The 27,615-nt window shown below is 41.4% G+C and overlaps 1 protein-coding gene across 1 annotated transcript in view; it reads right to left on the minus strand.

Annotated features, from left to right (window-relative positions):
- The window catches only part of LOC141215222 (low-density lipoprotein receptor-related protein 5-like), a 122,632-nt gene that overhangs the window by 85,569 nt on the left and 9,448 nt on the right, over nt 1-27,615 (minus strand). The window contains exon 2 of the mRNA XM_073665545.1: nt 6,522-6,915. Within this exon, the coding sequence (XP_073521646.1) occupies nt 6,522-6,915 (394 nt within the window). The remainder of the gene's footprint in view (nt 1-6,521; nt 6,916-27,615) is intronic.

The following is a 27,615-nucleotide window of genomic DNA, read 5'->3' on the forward strand; positions in this document are numbered from 1 at the left end:
CAGTCATAGGTCCTACTAAGAGCCAGAGAGGTCCAGGATGCCGGGACGAGGATGTCAGCTGCAGAAACGAAGAGTGGCCACCAAAGAAGACATAACCGAAAACAGCGCAAAACAAATTACTCGTCATATTAGCAATGTCATTTACTATCTGATAAAACCACCTCCTCTTTTCTACTGAACCAAATTCCATAAATAATGGAGCTGCCAAGGACGGTCATTCATTATGATTTATTATTATAGATACGTTACAAAAAACGTATGAGGAAGGGCTATAAATCACATAATGGAGCTGCCAAAAGGAAAAATAGTCTGTCGGCAATCCAAAACATGAATTATCAGATAACACCATTTATAATAAATGAAGACATAAAATAAATGGGTAAAACAAATCAAGACCAGCTTTTAAAAAAAAAAAAAAAAAAAAAAGATAAAGCGCCCCCCATCCCCCCAAAATATCTCCTTACTCTGACCCATTTTGTGTGTTTATTTGTTCGTTTCTTTTGAGGGTTTGGGTTTAAATATATTATATAATATAAACATATACATGTATACACTACCGTTCAAAAGTTTGGGGGTCACCCAGACAATTTTGTGTTTTCCATGAAAACTCATACTTTTATTTATCAAATGAGTTGCAAAATGAATAGAAAATATAGTCCAGACATTGACCAGGTTAGAAATAATGATTTTTATTAGAAAGAATAATTTTCTCCTTCACAGAATGCTCCTTTGCAGCAATTCCAGCATTGCAGACCTTTGGCATTCTAGCTGTTAATTTGCTGAGGTAATCTTGAGAGATTTCCCCCCATGCTTCCTGAAGCCCCTCCTACAAGTTGGATTGGCTTGATGGGCACTTTTTTCGTACCATACGGTCAAGCTGCTCCCACAACAGCTCAATGGGGTTGAGATCTGGTGACTGCGCTGGCCACTCCATTACAGATAGAATACCAGCTGCCTGCTTCTTCCCTAAATAGTTCATGCATAATTTGGAGGTGTGCTTTGGGTCATTGTCCTGTTGTAGGATGAAATTGGCTCCAATCAAGCGCTGTCCACAAGGTATGGCAATGCGCTGCAAAATGGAGTGATAGACTTCCTTATTGAAAATCCCATTTACCTTGTACAAATCTCCCATTTAACCAGCACCAAAGCAACCCCAGACCATCACATTACCTCCACCCTGCTTGACAGATGGCGTCAGGCACTCTTTCAGCATCTTTTCAGTTGTTCTGCGTCTCACAAATGTTCTTCTGTGTGATCCAAACACCTCAAACTTTGATTCGTCTGTCCCTAAAACTTTTTTCCAATCTTCCTCTGTCCAATGTCTGTGTTCTTTTGCCCATATTAATCTTTTCCTTTTATTAGTCAGTCTTAGATATGACTTTCTCTTTGTCACTTTGCCATGAAGGCCAGCATCCCGGAGTCGCCTCTTCACTGTAGACGTTGACACTGGTGTTTTGCGTGTACCATTTAATGAAGCTGCCAGTTGAGGAGCAGTGAGGCGTCGATTTCTCAAACTAGAGACTCTAGTGTCCTTGTGTTGTTGCTCAGTTGTGCAGCGGGGCCTCCCACTTCTCTTTCTACTCTGGTTAGAGCCTGTTTGTGCTCTCCCCTGAAGGGAGTAGTATATACCGTTGTAGGAAATCTTCAGTTACTTGGCAACTTCTCGCATAGAAAAGCCTTCATTTCTAAGAACAATAGACTGTCGAGTTTCACATGAAAGTTCTCTTTTTCTGGCCATTTTGAGTTTCATAGAACAAACAAATGTAATGCTCCAGATTCTCAACTAGCTCAAAGGAAGATCAATTTTATTGCTTCTCAAATCAGCCAAACCGTTTTCAGCTGGGCTAACATACTTGTGCAAGGGTTTTCTAAACATCCATTAGCCTTCTTACACAGTTAGCAAACACAATGTACCATTAAAACACTGGGGTGGTGGTTGCTGGAAATGGGCCTCTATACACCTATGTAGATATTGCAATAAAAACAAGACATTTGCAGCTAGAATAGTCATTTACCACATTAACAATGTATACAGTGTATTTCTGATTCATTTAATGTTAGCTTCATTGAAAAAAAATGTGCTTTTCTTTCATAAATTAAGCCAACAAAGGTGCCCCCCAAACACAGACTAATGGCCCCCACATAGTGCCCCCCAAACACAGACTAATGGCCCCCACATAGTGCCCCCCAAACACAGACTAATGGCCCCCACATAGTGCCCCCCAAACACAGACTAATGGCCCCCACATAGTGCCCCCCAAACACAGACTAATGGCCCCCACATAGTGCCCCCCAAACACAGACTAATGGCCCCCACATAGTGCCCCCCAAACACAGACTAATGGCCCCCACATAGTGCCCCCCAAACACAGACTAATGGCCCCCACATAGTGCCCCCCAAACACAGACTAATGGCCCCCACATAGTGCCCCCCAAACACAGACTAATGGCCCCCACATAGTGCTCCACACAGACTAATGGCCCCCACATAGTGCCCCCCAAACACAGACTAATGGCCCCCACATAGTGCCCCCCAAACACAGACTAATGGCCCCCACATAGTGCTCCACACAGACTAATGGCCCCCACATAGTGCTCCACACAGACTAATGGCCCACACATAGTGCTCCACACAGACTAATGGCCCCCACATAGTGCTCCACACAGACTAATGGACCCCACATAGTGCTCCACACAGACTAATAGGCCCACCATAGTCCCTGGCGTCGCGGGCCAAATATAATCACTCTGAGGGCCAGATTTGACATTTATGCCTTAGGTGGTCATTCTGAGACTGAGTTAAAAGGAACACCAGGGGGCGCCATAACTAGTATGTTTTGGGTTCCAAAGAAGGACCTTTAATATTAATTCTTAGGAAAACACCTGTAACATGTTTTCTTTATAACCGCCCAGGATTGCAGAGAAATATTTTATAAAAAATTAGAATAAAAATACCAATATTACAATGCATTTTAGAGAACACAGGTCATTTTAATACAGTATCTGCCAACAGATTTATCCTTTCTAATCTAAGTGCAGCAAAAATAAGGACAAAGACTCAATAATCCAAGGGTTTGTAATAGATTGCAGCCCTGCTAGACCTCTAATTGGTGAGCTATAGCGTTAGCCACACCAGTATTAGACAGCGTTAGGGCTGCACTGTGCATAGGCAGAAAGCTGACAACTAAACGTAGGGGGCGGGGATTGCCAAAGCTCATGAATATTGAAGGCTACAGATCAGAAGCTCACGCCGAGAGGACTAGCAGAGCTACAGCATATTATCCAGTGTTTTAGCAGAATTACAGCAGTCTCTATCCACATTTTAGGCTGCTTTCAGTCTGCACTATCAGTCTAAGACAACATAATAAAAAATAAAGTCCTGGAAAATCCTTTTAAATAGCAAAATTTGGGAATATGAACTTTCCCTTTAAATCAGGCTTGTACGCACCATCCCTCGAGATTTGAAATGCGTTAAAACTTATAATCTGGAGGTAGAAGAATGAAGAATGAGACTGCTCAGAGACGCACGAGAGGCACAACCTTGGTGTACTCATTTCTGTGCGTACGCCCGGGGACCCGGTAGTTTGAGAAACCTCACTTGCTGTGGTTGAGCTTAAAATAGAGGCTGCCACTCGCCAGCATATGTTCATTCCTCACAAGCCAAAATGCAATGTCAACAATCTCAGCAAGACGGATCTGCTCAGAGCCACCGTGTCAAGAGTATTGAGGGCAAAGGAGGCTCAAGCCGTACCCAAGAATCATCTCAGGAATTACTCCTACTGAAGACAATCTGCAGCTCGTACCTCTAGGACTACGTCATCCCTGCTCCCACCAACAAGACAAACTTCTATCCGGGAGCTTTAAAGTTCAGACATTCTTGTCTTTACCGATGTTCTTTGCACACTTCTCGTACAATACTTCTGTCACGCAAGGTGTAAGAAAGACTTAGGCTAAGTGCCCACGATGCAGAAATGCTGCATATTTTTTCCGCTTCTCCCTGGCAGGAAAAACGCATGCGGATTTTACATGCGGTTTTCCCGCCAGGTAGAAACGTTTGTCAAGCGTTTTTGCATACATTTCTGCATGCGGGTTATCAAGCACTTTACCAAGTGATTTTAGCATCACGTGGAAAAGTGCTTGCCAACTTGGTCACACTATATAAATCCATGCAACTGACATGGATTTATAGTAGTGTGACCAAGTTAGTTAAAAAAAAAGAATAAGAATGGTAAAAAAATAAAAAATAAAGCTGATACTCACCTTCCGGTGTCCTCCCGGTGTTATCTCCGCCGCGTCCGGTCTCTTGCACTGCTCGCGGTGTTGTGAAGGACCTGCGGTGATGTGATTCAGTCATGTGTCGGGTCACATGACTCAATGACGTCATGGCAGGTCCTTCACAACACCGCGACCCATAGAGCAGACCAGACAGAGCGGAGAAAACACCGGGAGGACATTGGAAGGTGAGTATAATCTTTATTTTTTATTTTAAATTCTTTTTTTCACAGGTTCTATGGTACCTGGGTCTGGAGGAAAGTCTCATCTTCTCCAAACCCAGGTACCATCTGCAAATAGAAACGCATAATATCCGTGTGTGCAAATGTACTGACACGGATATTATGCGTTTCAATGCAAGTCAATGGCGGCAATTACACTGCGTGTCCGCAAAATTAATGGACATGCTGCGTATTTTTCCGCAATGATAATCCGCAGCAGAAATTTCCGCAGCATGTGCACAGCACATGTGGATTATCATTGGGGACCATGGGTCACGTATTACCAAGCGTTTTCGCTGCGGAAATTCCGTGGCAAAAACGCTTGAAAAACGCAGAGTGGGCACGCAGCCTTAGTGCAACACAAAGGGAAGGGGGTCCAGACTCTAGGGGAAGGGGGTAGTGGAGACCTCCTGGCTGACCTTATATCACCCTGTCTCCCCTAATGTCCTTATATTGGTTCTACATCAATCGCCGGACAGAAACCTCTCCCTGGCGCTTGGCCCTGGCTAGGGAAGGCAGAGGATGAGCGGTAGTCGATCCCCACTGACAACTAAAGACAACAAGGGGGAACAAACAAGGGAATATAGCTTAGCTTTAGTCGACTTCAGAGAGCTAAAACACACGTTCTCTTAGCACGAGAGAGGAAGAAGTACTGCACTAGCTCCAAGCCTTCATAAGGGGTCATGTGAGTATCGCCGGACCTCCCTCTAGCAAACAGCAGGTATTTATACACCCAGGCCAGGATGTTAATTAGCAAGAGGAAGGTAACCGCTGGGTCCTAGAGAGACAGCTTCTAAGAAGGTGTCTGTAATGCTATAATATGTAAAATATATATTCTATGAATCCCTAAGAGATCAGATTTTTTTTATTCTGACCCCGTTTAATTCTGCCTTTGTAACCAAAAGGTGCTAAAACTGCAGGAAAAATAATAAAAATTAACAAATAAAAGAATAGAATGATATAGAATAAAGAATACAATAAAGAATGAAGGCATAATAAAGAATGAAGGCATAATAAAGAATGAAGGCATAATAATAATAATAATTTCACCAATTGTAACAAAAGAACACACAGATTTACTTAAGTACAACCAGAAATGGTTTTATTTTTTTTCCTAGTTTCTATTATTCATCGTTTCTCCCCCCCATGCTTGTTCAGAGGGTTTTCTTGGTGTAATATGTGTGATCACTCTCCCTTATGGCTCATTCAGACCGTGCTGTCTGTGCAAAAAAAAATTATTTCGTACACGGACTAATGTTATTGAATAGCATTGGCCAGATCAGAGTTTTTTGGGGTTTTTTTCGCAAGGACTGAGAAAACAATAAAATGAAAAAAAATAAAATCAAATAAAAAATAGCAGCATACATTAACCTCTTCAAGCCAAGGTGAAGCATGCGCATAAAAAAAAATAATAATTAATACTCATACAGATCATCCGTACAGCATCCATTTTTTAGGGTTACACAGCAATTATTAACACAGGTAACCATATTTGGTCTTTCATATATAAATATTTTTTTTAATGTGCAAAAACAGACACTGATGATATGAAAGAAAATAGACCGTTTTTTTTCCTGAATGAAAAACACACAATTTTGCATACACATCTAAACCCCGCCTTAAGACCACCCCTCCCGTATACACATTAGAAGAAAGTCAGCCGAACCCGCCATTCGGCCAAGTATGTGGGGTCTTCCCAACCATTCCCCAACAGATGATATCGGGAAAGTGAAGAACCAGACAGTTATTCAATGCCCCACCGTTTTAGTCAAAAATAGAAGATACTGCAGCTGCATCTCCCTCCTCCTCCTCTTTTAGTTACAATGTGAAGGCAGTGGGAAGGGGAGTACCAGATGCTGGGAAATGAGGAAGATGGATCTTTCCCCTATTAAAATAAAGTTTTATGAACTCACTAGTACTATTTCCTTGATACATGGTAAGTGCAGAAAAAAAAAAAAAAGTCTTTAAATTCCTAAAAGTAACTGACTACAGAGGAGACAATGGCGACGACGAGAGATCATAACCTACCCATGAGCTGGATCCAATGCTATCGCCCTGGGTTGGTCCAGATCTTGCCAAAAAATTACTTTTCTGTAAGTGCCATTGAGGTTCGCAACCTCTATCCGGTTTGTTTCAGAGTCAGTCCAATAAAGTTTCTTGCCAATCCAGTCGCAAGCCAGACCATCCGGAGATACCAGGCCAGAGATGATGACGTGCTGCGAGCTCCCGCTCTGGTTGTAGGAGATTTCTTTTATCGACTCCTCGCTGACATCAGTCCAGTATATAAGTCCTTCAGAATAAAAGAAATCCACGGCAGCTGCGTCCTCCAAACCGCTCACCACCACCACCGAATCTAATTTTGCTCCCCCCGTGTCAACCAATCTGACATCTCGACGGTTGGCAAAAAGTAGTAAAGGTGATCCTGAAATGACAAAGATTTAAAAAAAACTTTATTAAAAACTTCAAAATAAAACTTTTCTAGTATAAACATCAGACAGGTTTATTAAACGTTTCACAAGCCAGTCCCCAAAAGGAAAAAAAATTGTTGGGAGAGAATTTCACCAAACTGTAATAAAGTTAGCCCTCAATTAATTTGGGCATTTTGGGGGTGTAATTTTGTACCAAACTGTTAAATATTTTCAGATTTTAAACTTAAAACTTGGTTTAAAACATTGAGACCATGCCCATCTTGGTCTACATATTGTAGTGTGCAATGAACAGTTTGAGGAAAATTCGGCACAAATTACAATTAAGGGCTTTTTCGCTGCAGTTTGATCCAATAACGGTCCCCTAGTCTTTCTTTGCAACATTTAAATGCCCCCAAAACACGTTTGAAAGTAGACCGAAACCGCCGTTTTCCGTGGGACCAGTGGCCCATCTGATGTGAATGGTGGCCTCCCGATAGAGAAGATCAGGCGGATGTAAATTCCCGGCAGCAGCTTTCTCCTCCCTCCAACTGGAAAACACAAGTCGAGGGCGAGGCCCACAGCTGTGCCGAGGAGACCCACAGCCGTGCCTAGCCCCAGCCCCCACAGTCAAGTCGAGCCCTTGTGTATTGGGGAGTCTGGAGAGAAAGCCGGCTGCCGAAGGGTCAGGCGAGATTTCTCATCTACGGACAGTTTTCGTCATAGTCTTATAAATCCAGCAATTAGTAAAGATAAACTCCTTTGAGGATAATGGGGCAATTACTTTGTGAGAACTGTTAGATCAGTGGGAGTCCAGCTGCTGGAACCCACAGCGATTTCCGAAAAGGGGCCCAATGTCCCCAGTTGTACTTTACCAAGATGCATTAAAAAGGAGTTGTCCTTCTCTGGAGACAAATTTTACTTTTATCCTTAAGTGCATGTATTTTGGGGCTAAAAAAAAAAAAAAAAACTTTTTTTTTTTGCAGTAGGTCATCATTAAAAATATTGCACCACTTGCTTTCACAGGATCTTTGTTTCCCTGCACATTCTGCTTTGACTTTAAAGGCAAAATTTTTAAATCAATCCCAATTAGAAAAATTATTATTTTACCCAAAATACACGCATTTTAAAAAAATATATATATTCAAACATGGGCAACAAATGTAATTAAAGAATTTGAGATCTGGGACAGACAATAAAAAAGTGGTATTTACTATAAGTCGCAATTCAAATAAAAATGAATGTACGCAGTCAGAGCGATACTGTAAGGACTCAAATAAATGGTTTATAAAAGGAAAGAAAAACCTTCAAATGTAACAATAAAATCTCTATTTTTCGCTTTTACATCTGTGTACAGAACGCAAAGTACCAGCAATGGCCGCACATCAAAAGAAAGGAATACAGGTGAGGGAACATGTGACTGTTCGCACATAGTGGGACATGGCCGACGTCCAGTAAGGGATCACTGTATAAAGTTCATCTGGGGTTTCAACCTTAAAAGTGTCACGAAGTAGAGAAAAAAAAAAAAAAAGGTGCAATGTCACTACTTAACTATTTATTGTGGGCCATATGAAGAGAAAAAAAATATGAGTACCTTTTGTGGGGTAGATCTCGAAGTAGCTTTGATTGGTCTCATCATTTTCACCTGTACTGTATCCTCAGGACGGCAATACATTTAAAGGGAATCTGTCATACGGCTTTGGAGGGTTGATCCTACTATATGGGCATGTAGGCGATAGGAAGCTGAATAAAATGATACCTTGATATCTGAGATCCGATATCTTATTCCCGAGAAATCCATGCATTTCTTAATATGTAAATGAGCTGTTAAGATCTATGGGTGAGACATAGATCTCCCAGAGAATCTGCCTCGAGATTTTAAATAAAAGTGGGCATTACTTGTGTGAGACATGTAGATCAGGAGAGCAGACTGCCAGTCATTACATGTCTCACACAGGTAACACCCCCATTTATAATAAAGTTCTGGAGGCAGATTCTCATGGAGATCTATGTCCCACCCATAGATCTTAACAGCTCATTTACATATTAAGAAAAATGTGGATTTCTCTGGAATAAGACATCAGATCGCAGATATCAAGGTATCATTTTATTCAGCTTCCCAAGATCTACATGGCCATATAGACGGCTTAGGAGGATTGATCCTACTGATAGATGCCCTTAAAATCTATGGCAAAATAGGGAGTCATAGGCTGCAGGTCACTTTCCAGGACATCAGGTCTACACTAAAGACCAGGCAGGTTTCCTGGTAACTGGCTGATCGTAATGGAGTATACAAGTATCCAGAAGAGGAAAATTACAGAAAATTTTCAAATCATAAAAATACTGTACAAGAACAGAAAAAAAAGCCGAATTAGCTTGTTTGCAGAATATGCCATGCTCACATTTCCACTCGAACGTTCCTTTGGTCTCATTTTTAGAAACACAAACTGAAATAAAATAAAAAATAGATTTGTTGCATAACTGATGCAAAGAACAAGAGGGTCCATCTGGGTTCTGTTAGCTGTTAGTTATGGAAACGGAAAACAGAATAAAAAAAAAAAAATCAGAATGATGCGCGTCTCGGTTTTAAGAACTAACAATAGAACCCAGATGGAGGCACTAATAATCCGTAGGGTCCCCTCCCCACGCTGCCCTAATAATCCGTAGGGTCCCCCCCACGCTGCCATTAGACTCCACGGGGTCCACCCCCCCCCCACGCTGCCATTAGACTCCAAGGGGTCCACCCCCCCCCACGCTGCCATTAGAACCAATGGGGTCCCCCCCACGCTGCCATTAGAACCAATGGGGTCCCCCCCACGCTGCCATTAGAATCAATGGGGTCCCCCCCACGCTGCCATTAGAATCAATGGGGCCCCCCCCACGCTGCCATTAGAATCAATGGGGGCCCCCCCCCCACGCTGCCATTAGAATCAATGGGGTCCCCCCCACGCTGCCATTAGAATCAATGGGGTTCCAGTGGTTTAGTTTGCACAAGTTGCGCAACGGATCCGCTTTTCATATTAGTTCAGTTTGTCAGTTATTAGAATCAGATTGTCAAAGCGGAAAGGTGCACGAAAATAATTTACTAATGTCGCAATGTCATGTGATCCCGTACGGTCTCCAGCTTATGAGAGAGGGAGATCTACCTTCACCTTCCCGTCAGGCGAGTTTTAGAACCGGCTTATAACAATAAATGAAGATCATTAAGCGACGTTATTAGTTCTAACCCCAATAAAAACCACAATGGGGACTTGGTACATTTGCACACCAAGGTGCTGATGAGACAGTGGGGCGGGTAGCAGGGACAGAGGCTTAGCTGTACGTATTAAAGTGGCCAAAACTAACTACAACGCGGCAGCCATTAACCAAGATTTTCAGTATCTCTATTGAAGCCCGAGGCAACTTAAATTCTTCAGGCACGATCCCCTAGACAAAAAGCAAAAAAACAGGGGTAGTATAATTCTGCATTGTAAGTTAAGGCAAGCGCCCTTCTCCAGGATTTGCGGAGAGCAAAATAAGGACTGTATCTGCCACCCAGAGTCTGGTGTTTCCCTCTCAACACCTTTTACGACCCTTGGGTCAATCTCTTGACATTTTGTTTGGGAACAATTCAGTTCCTCAGAGGAAAGTTCTGCAAGGGTTTTCCTCAACTCAATAGTAAAAGAAGATTTCACATTGGACCCATTGCAACAACATGGTCTACCTTTATAGTATACACCCCTAGAAATCTTCTCTTGGAGGAAGAAAAGTGATACTGATGATTTACCCTGTAAGAAAATTGTACATAATATATATTTCTTCTAGGGTAAATCAGTATTGCGCCATAGTAGTGGTGTGATATATATTTTTTCTCCTTCAACAAAGTTTCTAGGTGTGTATGCTATAAAGGTAGACCATGTTGTTACAATGGGTCCTCTGATTGTATATTGCTGAATTCATGTACTATAATGCACGATAAAAAATTACATTGTGGTACAGTGTTAGCCAGTAAAAAAACAACGCAAATACTTGTAAGCCCAAAAATGACGTAAAGGATTTTAGGAATGGACAGAAAAATTATATTTGCAGCTTTCACGGCACAGAGGCTCCTTCTTCAGGCTGGTTTACACAAAGCATAGAAGCTTAGGTCTGAAGCTGAACATCTGTTCCTATGGAAAAGAAAATGTCCTCTTAAAGTGGACTCAGGTGAAGGCTTTCGCAGTTAACTAGTAATAATAATGTAGGCGGAAAAAGAAGGAAAAAGGCAAAAAGCCAAGAGACAGACAACAATTGTACTATTAAACGTGAGAGCGCTGCAGAGCACGACGTTAGCCACATTTACTTCATTTCTGTACTCAACAATGGGTCATTGTTCAACATTTCACAACTATTTAAAGTTTTGTTTTTTTTTATTTTTTTTTCGCACACACCTGGTGGGCTGGAAGTCGAATCTACTATATGACAACAACCCCCTCTACTCCTCAAACACTGATCTCATACATTACAGAGCGAAAGAGTCATTAGTACAAATGTCTACAAACATTAATGCGTATAGAATATGAATAAAAATATCTATTATCTTCTGTGCTGCTGCCCATAAGGGGGTAATGGAAGATGGCGCCGTCCGCTTTTACTTTCCCATGTCACCCTAACAGGAGACAGCACAAATGCAAAAATACGAGGAAGTTATCGGAGTACTAGTTAAAAAAAAAAGTTTCTATAAAATAACAGAAACTGCTAAAAGCAATGTCTTCCCTCATTCTTCACAAAAGAAAAGTAATTTTTTTTATCAATCAGGCCTTCAAAGATAAAAAGCAGCAACTGGGTGATGACTTGAAAAACAAGCAACCCTTAAAAGGAAACTTTTTAATTCATTCAATTAAGGGTATTTTTTTTTTCCTCCGGGGCAAAAACAGAAAATTCAAACTCTTCAGTAATTGTACATTGGGTGGGAAAAGTTGGGCCAAAAATTGTGTGACTTTTTCCTGATGCGCTCTCCTTCATCAAAACAGTGGGTACGCCAGCATGTGCACATACCCTTCAAGCGCTGGCACATATAGGCAATTTTGCCTGTATAAAAATCATGCCTGTACCATGAACATTACAGATTTTGATATTTTAAAAAAAAAGTTAAAAAAAAAAAATGTCCTATGTAATGTGCGCCCCATGTGCTGATTAAGAAGTGCAGAATATTGCAATTAAATTTGACTTTGTAAACCTTTATAAAAAATGCATGTACATCATTATGAAGCCTATTTATGATTTTGGGAATAACCATCAAGAAAAAAAAAAGGCCAAAAAAGGAAAAAAAAATTGGAGGCTGAAAAATCAATGTAAAAACATATGGTTTTGATTGCAGATTTTTATGTGGATTTTTCAGCCTTAAAAATCCACTTCAAAATTCTGGGTGAACAGATCTGTTTCCACATGATTTAAAACTATGTTCAGTTTTTTTGGGGTTTTTTTGCTACTTTTTTCTGCAGCCAAAACCTAATCTCTTGGCAGTAAATAAGTTGCTTACAAAAAAAGCAGATTTTTGCTGCAGATTACAGATGTTATTTGTCTCCAGTACATTTTTAATAAAATTAGTTTTATTCACACAAAAAAACGCAGCAAAAATGCATGGTCGCATTTTTTTTGCATTTAGTCATTGCTTTCTATGTGAAAAAAACTGCAAAAACAGCAACATGTGAACACAGCCTAACTAGTTCCTTACTATAAAGTCATAGGTACGCTTTGTCTTTTTACTGCAGACACAGAGGGAAGTTATACTTTTTTTTTCTTGCGCACGCAAGGTAGATGCCAGTTTGTAAGCAAACATCTATTGTTTGATCAGAAGCCACTGGCACTCACGGTACTTTATTCTGCGAGCCAAAGAGGAAAAAAAAGGCTGATCAAAGCGCACCAGCACGTAGGAAGGACTTCACTGCCAGTCAATACTTTGTGCAAGACCCAAACATCTGGATTCATCATGCACGAGTGCAAAAAGAGCAAAAACACTTTCATTAGCTTAAAAAATAAAACTTAAAAAGGTGTGTTACTTCCAAGAGGAGAAAGGTGTCAGGGGTGTGTGTACACAGCCAAGATTTCACACAATGAGCAAAAAGCACAAAAACACTCCACTCCGTCACCCCCATTGTGCTCGATCTTACAGTGGGTGCAGGTGGGAGACGGCACTTTCCGCCTTTATTTCCCAGTGTCACGCGAATAGGAGACAGCACATTTAACTTGAATGTAAAATCACAGGGAGGTATCGGAGTACTAGTTAAAAAAAGAAAAAAAAAATGTCTTGCGTCATTCATCATGAAAGAAAACAAATGAATATTTCTATACCATAATCTTCAAATGAGGCTTTCCTTGTAAATTTAGGCCTTCAAAGATGAAAAACAGCAACTGGGTGATGACTTGAAAAACAGGCAACCCTTGTAAGAAACCTTTAAATTAAAAAAAAAATAAATAAATCTCAACATCCTGCTCCCCTCTTGAGTGACAGGTCTTTTTCTATAAAAACATGTAAGAGCAGCGAGGGACCAGACTCGTGGGCTACTCCTTTGAGTAGCATGGTCCCTGTCCGGCTGTTAATCGTACATTTTTACCCTGAGAAAAGCCTAACTGCTTGAAATTACAAAGCCAGACTTTGTATCATGCTGCCCGTAGTTCAGGCAGCATGAATAAGCTGTCAGGATCACTTTAAAAGCCCCTGACGCTTCTCCGGTAGTTTAACAGAGCTGTAGAGGCGACATCTACAACACTTGACCACTGCAGCCAATCACTAGCTGCAGTGGCCATGTCTAAAGTAGACAGTTGAGGCCAGTGGTATGTCATTAGCTGTTACATATCAATAAAGACCTACAGGAGAAAGCAAAAATCGACATTGCTGGAGGCTTCAACAGATGAGTGATGAGTAACAAAGAAAATTATATTTTTATGTTCATTCTGCACGTGGTTATTGGGGATTTGGGCCAGGATTTTTAGTATGTTTTTTTTACATAGTGTGTAAATTTAGACGAGGTCTAGGGGAAAAAAATGTTTCTTCGTAGGGAGACTTATAGGCCAGGCAATGCTTACTGGGAAAAAAAGGAAGAAGAACAGGGTCTCTAGTGTCACCTAACGAAAGTAGCAATTAAAGAAGTCAATATTGACCCCTTAAAACTCTTTAAGGGGGTAGATTGCTACCTCCAATAGGTCTCTTTTTGGAAGAGGTCATTTGCAAGATCTTTTCCCAGGAAGTATAATCTGGCCTTTAAGTCTCTCTACACTAAAGAAGAAACTTTACCCCCTAGGCCTCCATCAAAAGTCCTTTTACCCAGACACTTTTTTTTTTTTTTCCACCAACAAGGGACAAGATTCTGGTTTGACTTCAAGTTCATGTAGCAAGGCTCAAAGAGTTAATATTGACTTCTAGGGATGCTACCGCCAATAGGAGGTACAAGAGACCCCATTTTGTTAGAGGCCATTTTTTTTACATTTATTTGAACATGAATGCTTGTTCTTAAGGGCCGGTTTCACAGGTGGGTTTTTTTTGTGTATTTTGAAGTAGATCCGCATAAAAAGTAGTTAAATAGTAAGCGTTTTAATTTATCTCACACATCGATAATACACAAGAAAATAAGCAGCTTTGTAATATATCTTATCAGAGAAATCAGCTTTCCTTCTCACTAACCCTCTCAGTCTCAATTCACGTGTAAAATCTCTATTCGGTGAAGACAGATTTTCCCATTACCGAGATTTGAGATGACAGTTGGTTCTTTGAAAATTCTATGGAGAAGGGAGGAGCTAGAGGCCAACACAGACATTCTGCTTAAACAGTTAGTTCTCCATAGAACTTTATGAGCACCAACTGTCATTTCCAATCTCAGTAATGGAAAAGTCTGAATTCACTGAAGACAGATTTTTACCAGTGAATTGGGAATTTTGAGACTATTGTGCCGTCACAGTCTGAACTGCAGCCTACGACGGCATGAAGTACCTGGGCAATAAAAGTTGCAGTCATCGCAGCGGCCAAAAAAAAATTTCTTTCCTGACGACAAACAAAACACAAACTACGGTAAATACAAACAGTTGAGTAGATCTCTACACGCAAGACCTGGAAAAACAAGTTACGACAATTAGTAAAAGCATCCATTGTGGAACAATAGTCTCTTATTTCACTTACTGCTTCCAATCTGTTCACCTTTCAGTGGATGCCGGGGAAAAAAAAAAAGACATTCCATTGAGAGGGTGGGAGGCATGATGGGTGGAGCGCACCGATCTTCAATGCTCGGTAAGCCACAAGGTATGTGCGAAACTTATCACACAATACACTTGAACCTGGAGACCTGTTAAAGCTTTCTGCCCCGACAACTGTTCTCCTAATGGCTTCTGTTTTCACGGTGAAATGAGAAGAAAAAATATATATACAAAAAAAATTCACCATACAGCTGTGCATTCGTTAGACAGCACAATGGCAGAAATTGGATGGCAAATTGGTAAATCATAGCGGTGTATCAAAAAAACACCAAAAAACTTAAGCATACCGGTAGGTCACCGATTATTCCAACGACCAAAATTTCTACTTGCTCCCTTCAACCTAGCCCAAACTGACCCTAAACGGACAGTAAGTAACCGATGGTCTTCTTTTCAGCATATATAGTGGGAAGTGGATGCTACATAGGGAATAGGGGAAGGCAGCGATAGCTGGGGTAAAGCAGACCGAGATCTGCTATGCCAGTAACTAGTGGCGCCCAGGGGTTACATTATACTGTAATTGGATGGAAAAAGTAAAAAAGCAGAAAAATTAAGGAAAAAGAATAATGACAATCTGTGAATCATCTCAGGAGGTATGTATGATCTTATCGGACAGATGTTTAAAAAAAAAAAAAAAACTTGTTAGCCAAAGAAATAAAAAATTAGGCGCCTACTTTAAAGAGAGACAACATGCGACGTATCTGCTGTGGAATTTCCACTTCACTCTCTACACACCAGTTCAGAGATTGTATACAAAAAAAAAAAATACACATAATTATACCCCACCAGTGGTAGCAGCAGACCAAGTGGCTTCTCGATTGCAATGGTATATTGGAGTAGAATGGTGGAGCTGGGAACTGTCAGCTCCTTGACCCACCATACAGTCTGTGCATCGGAGACTCTATGCAGCAAGTGCAAGTACATCACTAGATGACACCTGCTGAGGTGGTCAGAGCTGCTCATTACTCCAACTCCAACTCCAACTCCAACTCCAACTCCAACTCCAACTCCAACTCCAACTCCAACTCCAACTCCAACTCCAACTCCAACTCCAACTCCAACTCCGTGTTGATGGGCACTTTGGGGCTTTATATGGGGCCTTTTATATGAGGTTATCATATTGCATAAAAGGGGTATTGTGGGGTAGAATTCCTATGTGAATACTGCGATACACCTCTGCTGTGACATCGCCTATGCCCCATGACCCAGACAAAAAAGGTTTCTTTTTTTTATTTTTCAGGCCCGATTTGGACTGTTACCATGGGGCCCCCCCATCATTTCCATTTATGCCCCTGCACCTAGAGGAGGGCCAGCAATGAATACTGGGTTATTGTCCATTTTGCACTATAATACAGGTGTGTAACGCCTATCACAGGCTGCGTGCGGCAGAAGAGACTATACAAAACAGGGAAATATTGCTGTGAACAGAACAGACAAGATCCAGTTTACATTGCTGCCTCTTATTCTTCTATACGTATACCATATGTTTTATTCCAGGAAAATAGGCACAAAAAAAAGAAGAGTGAAGCTTGAGAAGAATAGGCCATAAGGCAGGATCTGTTCACAAGTCTCATACATACAAACCCTTTCAGCCCAGAGCCAGAATAGAACACCATCCAGCTTCTTGGATTACCAGGAAGGCTTAAGAAACAGACTGAACCGCCACATTCAGATGCAAAAATGGGGCCCAGCTGTTATTTTTACGCATTGGAGATGAAAGACCTGCTTGAATAAATATTTTTAGAGTCCACGTTAAGTCTAATATGATCTCCAGAAGCATACCAACCATCTCAACACCCGGGGACCACTTAGCATCATAATGTGACCCAACACTAAAAAACACCCTAAAGACTACTGGTGAGCTAATCTATAAATACAAAATAATATGATACAATAAAAGAAAAAAGAGCTAAAGTAAAAATCAAAAGTGTCATGAATTAAGTCTTTTGAAAGAGTTTGCAACTTGTCAGACGTACCACAAATCCCTAGCCAGAAGCCAGATTCGCAGGTCGGACTGTCGTGCATTTACATTATTTTGGTAGCAAGTGCCGTGGTCCCGCAGCATTGGGCACTTGGGTTTTAATCTGTCAAAGGGCAACATCTGTATAGAGTTGGCACGTTCTCCTCGTGTTTGCATGAATTTTCTCCACAAACTCTGATAAATTCATTTTAATTTTAGATTGTGAGCCCCAATGGGGACAGAGCTCAAAGGTCGACGGGAATGAAGACAATCTGAGTAAAGTGCTGCGGAATAGGTTGGAGCTATATAAATGCATAAATAGTAGTATGCAACAGTGGATGGCCACAGTGGTCATTTGTCTTCAGATTCTGCTCCGTTTAGAACCGCAGTCAGATTTGACAGGAGGGACAGTGCTGAGTGCACCTCTGCCATTTGCATGATGTCTAAGGGCATGTTCATATACCTCGTTTCGGGATTGAAAAAGCACTCAAAAGAACGAAGATATTAATTTCTATGTAAAATGACTTGCAGTTCCTTTGGAGCACCTTTGGAGCACCTTTGGTTTCCAAAAGACATCAAGCAGTTAAAAGAAGGAAGTGAACTATTGTTCAGGCATCATCTGCTCTGAAGATGCTCTATACTTACAATACAATGGAAGGACTCAAAAGATGCCCTGTAGATGCCAGAGAGCAGAGAGATCTTTTTGAGCATTTTTTGCAAGTGTTCTTAACGATGTAGTTAAAATAAAAAAAAAATAAAACACACACACGCACACGCACTGTCAAGAACAAACCAGTACAAAAAAAAAAAAATGGTGGAAAACGCTCAAAAATCTGCCGTGTAGGGGAGATTCGGGGAAATCAAAAACGGGCTCTGGAAAGTGTTTTAGAAAGTGAAAGCTGTTTTAAGCGTACAAAACTCCAGAGAAAAGGAGTACTGTAATTTCCGCTTGTAAAAAGGACGGTTTCTGTCCCACCTGAAAAAGGTGTCGTGTGCACATACCCTAAAAGGCTGTCTCTTCGACAACTCAAGCGGTAAGGCTACGTTCACATTATGTAGTGTGCACATTAAGTTGCACCCTATAAAATAATCTGCTCAATGGACAAGTCTGACCTCTCCACTCTGTAGGTTGCAACGTGCGCAGACCCGGGACGCGCGGTAGCCAACCGACCGCAGAGAATGGCGCCGCTACTCGCACCCCCACGCCAGTCAAGTCCCTCGGGAGCGACTGTGGCGCTTCCCTGACCCATGAACCAACCGCAGCAGGGACAGAGCCGCTGCCTGAATCGAACGCCCAGGTCTGGGTTAAATATTCTCATCTTCATCCAGTACCGCTGATCCAAAACGAAGGTTTCCCTGTCAAGAACAGGAAACCAACTGATGCGGGGGAGAGGTCCTGCCTTTTTATCCTGTAGGTTTCCTGTCCTTGAATTATGGCTCACTTCTCTCCACAACGCTGGAAAACACAAAAGATAACCGACTAGGGCGGACGTCCCCTAAAACTCAGAAGCAAGCCGTAATACAACCGTGTGCACGAGCCCCAATGGCCAACACTGGGCAACCCCAGAATAGAGGACCAAGAAAACAGCAATAAACACATTTTGTACATCACAGCTACAAGAAACATCATCATTCCCCACGGATTTATAAAGCCACATTACACCAGTCCATTATACAGCTGGAAAGGGGGCACCAAATATATATCCATATAAACAAAAAAGCCTGAAAAGTCCAAACCAGAAAATCTGTGTCCCATTAAAAAGTCAATCTATTAAAAGAAACATCTGTGCGAGGTCTGATTCCCAGAAAGTAGAACAGCATACCACATTGTCTAAAAATACGGCAGGAACCAGCAATGCCACAATGTTTATTAGCTTGTTAAATTGAATGAACACGGGCTTTGTGTGGCATACGCTGCCCATCTCCGCCATGTCACAGTCTGCACCAATTATCCCAGTATCGCCTCTTCTTTTAGACCTCAATAGGCCAAAAAGAAAAAAAAAAAAAAAAATCATGCCACATTTATTTGGATTACATATTTCAAAAATATTATCTGCCACGTGCAGGCGCCATGCATTGGCACGCCAAATCCCTGCACGTTGGCACGCCAAGTCCCTACTGAACCACGCTACAAAAGGACAACACAACCCAGTGTACCCACTGTCTAATAGACCTAAAGCTCCAGATCTTAGGAATATAGGTGGAGTCGTTATTCATTGGCAATAGGAGACTTCTTAGGCTATGTTCACATCACGTTTTAAGCCCCTCGTCAGTGGCTCCATCTGACTTGCGCCTGAAGACTTAAAAACCAAGATTCGGACGTATTCGCTGATGGGGCCATTGACTTTCATGGAGTAGACGGAGTCACTGTGCTCCTTTGGACATATTCTTTGGCCATAAACACCCATTTGAGATTGGCACCAAAAGATGACCCATTGTGGTGCCCGCCGATAGTGCCGAAAATGATGGCCAACAGAGAACAAAGTGACTTCATGAAAGTCAATAGCCCCGTTGGCGAATCCAACCAAATCACATTCCTTGTTCAGGACAAGAGACACTGCAAAAGGGTCCAAAACAAGTTGTGAACACAGCCCTACTCAGTAAGGAGAAGAGCCCCCAATAAATAGTTCTAAAACAGAGACTACAAAAGGGTAATGGTCTTCATGATTTGCCAATAGGGGCCTTTGCACACGTTGCAAATTTGTCACAAAACCTGAAGGATTTCCTAGTGTGAGCAAAGTGAATGAGAATCCCGAAGTCTCAAGCACACGTTGCTTATTTTTTCCTTGCAGAATTTTTCTGCTGCAAATCGTAAAGCGTGGGCAGGAAAAACGCTGCATAAAATAGGCGCCTTTTTTTGTTATGTTCATTACAAGCGTTTTTGGTGCAGATTTTTTCACTACTTATTAGTATAAGTGAAATATGCAGCAAAAACGCTGAAAGAATTGACATCCAGCCGGATTAAAACTGCAAGGAAAAAATAAGCAACATGTGCATCAGACATCAGGAATGTTTTAACAAAGATGATACTACCTATAAGTGCAACAAAACTTTCTTTAGATAAGGGACGGTGGTTTATATTAATCGATGCCCAGAAAAAATGTCATCATCATACATCTGGTATCTGTTTCCAAGCAATGAGACACAGCTGAAAGCAACAACACAATACAAGGCCTAGTTCCCGTCCCCATGGCGGTATTAATAAGTCCGACTTGTGGTATTCATGAAAATATCTCTGGAACGTGAAACTGAAGGTACAAGAATGACAGGACGACACCTTAAACCAGTATGACCAGTCGAGGCGTCCAATGCAAAATCTGCTCCTAAGGCCAAGTTCCCACCAAGAGTATTTGGAGCGTTTTTGATGCTGCAGATTTTTGGCACCAATTTGATTACTTACATTTTTTTACATACATTTATTTTCTTTCCTGCTGCAGTTTTGGTCTATCAAGAAAGATTGTTTGAAGAGTTTTGATAGAACTTTATGAATAAAATGATTGGTGGTTTACATGCATTTGGTGGAGCTGCAGATGTGTGGGTTTTTTTATATGTGGATTTTCTGCATTTCATTAAAATCTCTGGGGAAAATCCAGAAATAAAACACATTATCATCAAGAGAAAAGAGAAAAGAGAAATTGACATGCTGTGGTTTATAAAAAAAAAAAAAAAAAAAATATGGTGGGTCAATTTTTGCAGCATTAAAAACTGCACATCGTGCAGGAGAATTACATAAATCTCATCCACGTTCCTGGAATTGTAATACGCTGCTTTTTTGTGCATGAAAAAAACAAAAAAAAATTAAAAAAAAATCAGCAGTTATCTCACCTGTCCGGGTGCACAGCAAAATACTCCAGTAATAGCAACAGTCCTAAACAATAGCCGGCACTGATATCTTCTTAAAAGAATTGCTTTATTGTTCCCGTAGTATAAAAAGGCACAAAAAAAATGGTTGGACACAACAGCACAAAAATTAAAAAGGCAGAAAATAAATATCCGCTGCGCTCCCAGGCAACATGTTTCAGACCTACATGGTCCTTTGTCAAGCTAGGCTCGACCATGTAGGTCTGAAACATATTGCCTGGGAGCATAATGGATAATTTTTTTTCTGCCTTTTTAATTTGAGTGTCTACTGGATCACTAAAGCAATTCTTTTAAGATGTGCTGGTTATCGTTTGGACTGTAGCAGAAAAGAATGCACCAAATACTCATCGTAAGAACTTAGCGATTTATCAGTTGATTTGATTGAGGAGACATGCAGGAAAAAAAGACATTCTGGGTGGGTCCAATTTCTACCAAGTTAGGTCTGACGTACACAGAGAAACATCTTGCATAGGACTGAACAAAATACACAAAGAAGCAGGTTGCGTTTTAAAGTTCTAGGCTAAGGGCTCATTCAGACATCCGTTTTTTTGCGTAAGAGTGCTGTACGCTTATTTCACGGAGAGCACTCGCACCTACAATAGTGAATGGGGTCATTCACATGTCCGTGATTTTCCGCAGACCAAGAAATCTGCACAAAATCGAGAAGAAAAGTCCAATATTGATCCAAGTGCCACAACAAAAATCGGTCATGCAAGTCTATGGGTCCATGAAAAAAAAATGGACCGTACTCAGATGACACCCAATATGGGTGTTCATCTTAGTCAACGGTTCCATTATCTTTTACAGATCCATAGAGTAGCCAAAAGGATCAAGAGTGCAATAAAATTCCTCTTCCCATTGGGAGTCAGTTTGTTCCGACTGGAGTTGGAAGAAATGCACAGATTTCGTAGTGGGAAGTTTGTCCAAGGTCGGTTTCACATGTTGGAGGTTCATGATCCCTGTCAACTGTGGGTCTCCTAGCCAAAACTCAGTTTCACAGACAGACACGAGCCTGTCCAGAAATCGTGGTCCGTGTACGGACCGTGAATCTCAGATGTGTGAAACTGGCCTTACTGACTTGAAAGTTAAGCTCGGTTCCAAACCAAAATGATCCTTCAATGGACTGATCAAATAAATGAATAATTGGAAGAATTTAACAACTTTTGTCTAATGTGTATGGTGAAGTTTTAAGACTGTGCAAGAAATGGTCTTATGCAAAACCCCATTACAGTACCACACAAGTGAATTTTTTTTCCTATTTTTTACATGCCATTTTGTAGGTAATGGATTGTACTCATTGAAGTTGGAGTTTTTGCTACAGTTTTTATACATGCAGAGCCCAAAAAATTGACGAAATCTGTTCATGTGAACACAGGCCAAGGGATACTAATGTTGCTCTAAGGGTGCATGCCCACGATGCGTTTTTCAAGCGTTTTTGCCATTATTCTCGGCAGCGCGAGTCCTGTTTACAGGACAATGTGTTGCCCGAGAACGAAGATCAATTGATTAAACCAAAAACCATGTGTTATGCCTGTAATTTCCTGCTCAGTTAGAACTTTTAGCCTTAAAAACACAGATTAACATGGATTTTTAGCACAAAAACAGTGTTTTGTGGTCTATTTCAGATCCCAGAAAAAGTTAGAGAGTCCATCAGTGAGCTCTTTTTGGCAGAGTTAGTTTACTCTTATCTGTATTTTCCTGAGCTCCTCTCTGACATGCTTTGTGGTCACAGATCAGCAAAGTCGAGATGAACCTTCATGTGGTCAGAAATCAGCCAAGAGGAGCTCAGGAAAATACAGATCAAAGAGTTAGAAACTCTGTCAACATGAGTTCACTGACAGATTCTCAGTTAACTCATTCTCCAGCCAATAATGACCAAAAGCCTGAAAAAGTCAAACTGCAAAATTTTTAATGAAACCCAATTACAAAAAAGTGAATTTTAGCGCAAAAGACATGCTTCAGAGTATGAAAAAAACCACTGAATTTTTTTATATGTATTTTTATTTGAGAAAACACAAAAGGAATGTGTCTTATGCAAAAAGAAGCAAAGAGAATATCTGCAAGACAGCAGGGTTAGTCACACATTTCCATTTTCTAGAATTGCTTCATTAAACAGATCAGTCATCATCTGGCAGCTTATTCAGTCCGGGTAATAAAACTGTTTTGACAGATTTAAGAACAATATCTCAGCTGCACAGAAGGGAGAGGATCCTTATTAAAATGCAGCACCTGGAGACAGTAGAAGTGAAAGATTTCACCCACACTCAATACCAGAAAGCATGTGCAACAGCAATGAGAGTTTTGAAGTTTGAGGAGTTGTTTTTTTTTTATTTGACTTGCCTAGATTATTATATTTTATTTTTAGTTTGGGCCAGATTGCACTTTTTTTTGCACCAGGCATTTTCCCAAAAACCTCTTCGGAGGAGAAAAAAAAAAACTCAATAGGAACAGCAAGATGGATTTCACATGGAAAGTTTTCCAAGTGCTTTTCAAGAGTATTTTGAAGCTTTAAAAAAAAAAAAAGAAAAATTCACAGAACTTTGTGTGAACATAGACTTATGCCAGTTTCACCATTCATGTTTTGCGGCACTGACTGGCGCCACAAGCAAAGACTGGTGGCCATTCTGTGCATTGCAGTTTAAAAGGGGTTGTCCAGATTTAGAGAGCATCTGCAGGCTTGTGAATCCTCAGAGTGCACAGCGCTGTGAAGATACTCCGGTATCAGGAGCGGTGGATATGTGATTTGCATACATACGATCACATGCCGACTAGAAGTGTGAAGTCTCACTCAATGTCAGCGAATTGGAGTAAATTCAGCAAGGCTGGACACGTCTAGTGGAGATGTGGCCGGGAGAATGCAAACCACATATTTGCCATCACATGACCGCCCACGTATGATTATCCCCCACCCCCCCCAGGGTACGTACACATGGGGTATAAATATAAATATATATGTCACAATAGAAAAATGAACTCCTGCACTAATATATTTATGTAGGGGTGACCCCATGTAATAATGTGCGGGATACACACCACTGCGTGAAGGAGTTCTGCACATGAAGCATAGCCATACAGGATCCATGGGACTTTGTGGGCACGGACTTATTCTTAGCCGGCAGCCCCTGATCTAGTGGGCTCACACATTACATAGTATTTGATTAGAACATACTCGGAGATTTCCTTGGACTATAAACCACATAATGACCACAGAAGCTATAATCGTGCTCCTGCGCCATCCGCATCCTGCGCCCTGCCAGGGTCTGTCGCCCACCTTGTCAATGACACACACAGACGGCTGCCCTGCATAAACAGGTCACATCTCTGGCGCAGAACTACATCTCCGCTAATTAAAGGGCTAGTCTGGACACTGGGTGGCCCAAGTTGAAAGAAAACAAGCCCCGGGGTGATGTATAGCAAACACTGGCTGCCGGAGCAAATATCAAATACTTCAAATACTTTGGGATTCCTTTTCTATTTGTGGAAGTATTTTAATGTCTCCTTCTGTTTATAAAAAGCATCTCATGGGGTAAAAAAAAAGCTAAAAATTTGGACTAAACCAAGTTTCTACGCCCTTACATATAATACAGATGCTGATGATACTTCCCTATTTATCCAAATATTCTCAGATTTTAGAGCTTCTTAAATAGGTGCTCCCTGACTCAAAACAAATGTACAAGAAAGTTGCTATTAAAAAGAAATAAAAATAAATTACTCATCTGTTTAACCCCAGCAGCTCCAGATGTTCCCACTGGTCACCGGTCCTACAGTAATAATGTGGCTGTATACGAGACGATCATCACTGAGGTCAGCGATTGGCTGCAGTAGGCACGTGCAAGTACAGCACATCATCACTGAGGTCAGCGATTGGCTGCAGCGGGCACGTGCATGTACACAACATCTCTGAGGTCAACGACTGGCTGCAGGGGGCACACACACATGTACATCACAATCACAAACCAGAGATTTGCTGCAGCGGGCACATGCATGCACAGCACATCACGGAGATCAGTGATTGGCTGCAGCAGGCAAATGCATGTATAGCACATAATCACCGAGGCCAACGATTGGCAACAGCGGTCACATGCATGTATAGCACATCATCACTGAGGCCAGCGATTGGTTGCAGTGGTCACATGCATGCATGTATAGCACATCACTGAGGTTAGTGATTGGCTGCAGCGCCAGCTCCACCCATTTCGGCGAAGCCGGATGAAGCTGACGTGAAAACACCAAAAGTCGAGAAAGAATTTTGGCATGAAAGCTTTGATGAACCGAGCTCAATGATTGAAGCAGAGGCCGAGCATGTGCAGTAACGCTGCTGGATTCCAGGACAGCGAGGGGTGCCAGAGGTCAGACCCCCCCCCCAAATCAGTAGGTTATCCCTTATCCCAAGAGTAATATTTTAGGAGTTAAAAAAAAAAATTATAAATTCAAAACTTTTCCCAGATGTTGGACGACCCCCTAAACTCATCAACGTTTCCTTTGTGCAATCAGGATCCAATTTGCGCACAATTCTAAGACTAATCCTCACGTGACGGCGATTACTAAACAATGGCTTAGAAAAAATAAAAATGACACCTTTGTAGTTGCCACATGGGTGTACGCCGGGGTCTGTACATGGTGGAGGGCAGGGTTCAGGTTTTTGGCTCCTCTTTTACGCTTTGTGTAACGCTGAACATTTTTCACCTCCGTCCCGATTCTCAGAGAATAATCACTTGTAGCCGATCATCTTTACCCTTTGTTTATGGAGATTATGTTTCCTCTAATTTCAAAGCTCCTTCTTTTCAGAAGAACACTCCCTCCTCAGGGATTCAGAAAAGGAGATCCCTTCCCCCCAGCGTCTTACAGCAAGTCAAAGTTTATTTTGGCCATTCTCTCAAGCAGTGGAGTAAAGTTTATGTAGACGACTATTGTTTGCCATTTGCAAAAAAATTTAATTCATTTCAAGAAAAGGGGACTGACAGCAGACGTTCCCATGGGCACTGCCAACGATACAGCGCCGAGACTCACTCCCCCTCTGCTCAACCCCTCCGTCTGCCAAGAGGCCGGAGAACTAAAAAACACATATGGATTTCAGAACAGTCAGAGCATTGTAATACGCAGAATTCCGAACATTTGTTATTCAGGATCTGCAAGTCTTCCTACAGCAGCCTCCTGAGAAGCTTATGGAGATTAGATTATTATTTTATTATTTTTTTCCGCCAATGTCGGGACATTTAATATCTCACCGACACATGAACAGCAATGCAGAAAAATTTCACGTTTTATAAAGAAAAAAAAAAAAAGTTGGGGTCTGTGGACTTCTTACTAAAATATTAGGAATCCTGCTACCAAAGTTGTCGCCCAGTTATGCCTCATTCACACATCCGATTTTTGCGTATCCATGTTTTTCACGGATAGCACTGTTACCTGTGTTTGTCTATAGGGTCATTCACATTTGCATGATTTTTGATCCGACCCATGGAAAATCACAGAGATGTCCAATTTTCATCTGAGGGTCGGATCAGAATCAGCAAAGCAAGTCTATGGGTCTGTGAAAAATAAAAAATAAAAAAATCAGACCACACTCTGATGACATCCGAGCGGGGTCTGATTTTCACGGACTGTCAGAAGGAGAAGGTAGAGATATTTTTATTAAAAAATGTCTCCGTGTAGGAGAAAGTCGGATCCAAGTCGGATCCAAGTCGGATCCAAGTCGGATCCAAGTCGGATCCAAGTCGGATCCAAGTCGGATCCAAGTCGGATCCAAGTCGGATCCAAGTCTGATCCAAGTCTGATCCAAGTCTGATCCAAGTCATTGCCGTTTTTTCGCATACATAGGGGAAATAAAAAAATAAATAAATAAATTAAAAAAAAACAGACTGCACTCTGATGACATCAGAGCAGAGTCGGATTTTGCCAGATTTTTTTCAACCTGATCTAAGCCTGATCAAAATAATCGTTTTGTTTTTGTTTGCTTTTTTTTTTTTGTTTTGTTTTTTTTGTTTTTATGTACGTGAAAAAAAAAATCAGACTTCTGAATGAGGCCTCAAATACCTGATAAATCCCATACTGCTCCCCTATCCTTTGTTTACATGGCTGCAGTAGTAATGTCCCAATGACTACAAATGAAGACCGCTGCTGTCAGACTCTAGTTTCACTGATGGCTAGGCAGACCGATTGAGGCAGTGGAGGTCACTGATTGGCAGCAGCAGTCAAGCAAAGGTTGTCGGGGAACAATGGAGTGGCAAAGTTGGAGTGGCAAGATCCCTCCCCACCTACAATCTTACAGCAAGTCGAAGTTTCTTTTGACCACTCTTCTCTCCAGCAAGTTATGTTTTTTTGGTTATTTCACATTATTGCCACAGTTTTGGATAAATTTGTACAACGTTTTGGACAAAGTTCTCGGACAAATTAGGTCTAGATAACAGCAGGAGCAAATGTTCTCCGACAAGGAGCGTCCATCTGTCAGAAACAAAACTGAACTTCTATCCGAAATAGACTGACAGCAACGTCTCCCCCCCTGTCCAGATGCTTTCTGAGAAACTCAATCATGCTGTGAAACTGCACACGGGCCACTAGTGAAACTAGAGAAGCCACCACAACTGCTGCCAACATCAGGCCGAGAGAGGGACCTTACCCAGGATCTACATACGCGGGGTCCCATGTTACACCGGCCTCAAATTACTGTATTTTCAGGTCTTTCCTAGGT

Source organism: Phyllobates terribilis, unplaced genomic scaffold (assembly GCF_046119375.1).
Source record: "Phyllobates terribilis strain yellow unplaced genomic scaffold, ASM4611937v1 Scaffold_231__1_contigs__length_3143052, whole genome shotgun sequence".
In the NCBI taxonomy this organism is placed as follows: Eukaryota; Metazoa; Chordata; class Amphibia; order Anura; family Dendrobatidae; genus Phyllobates; species Phyllobates terribilis.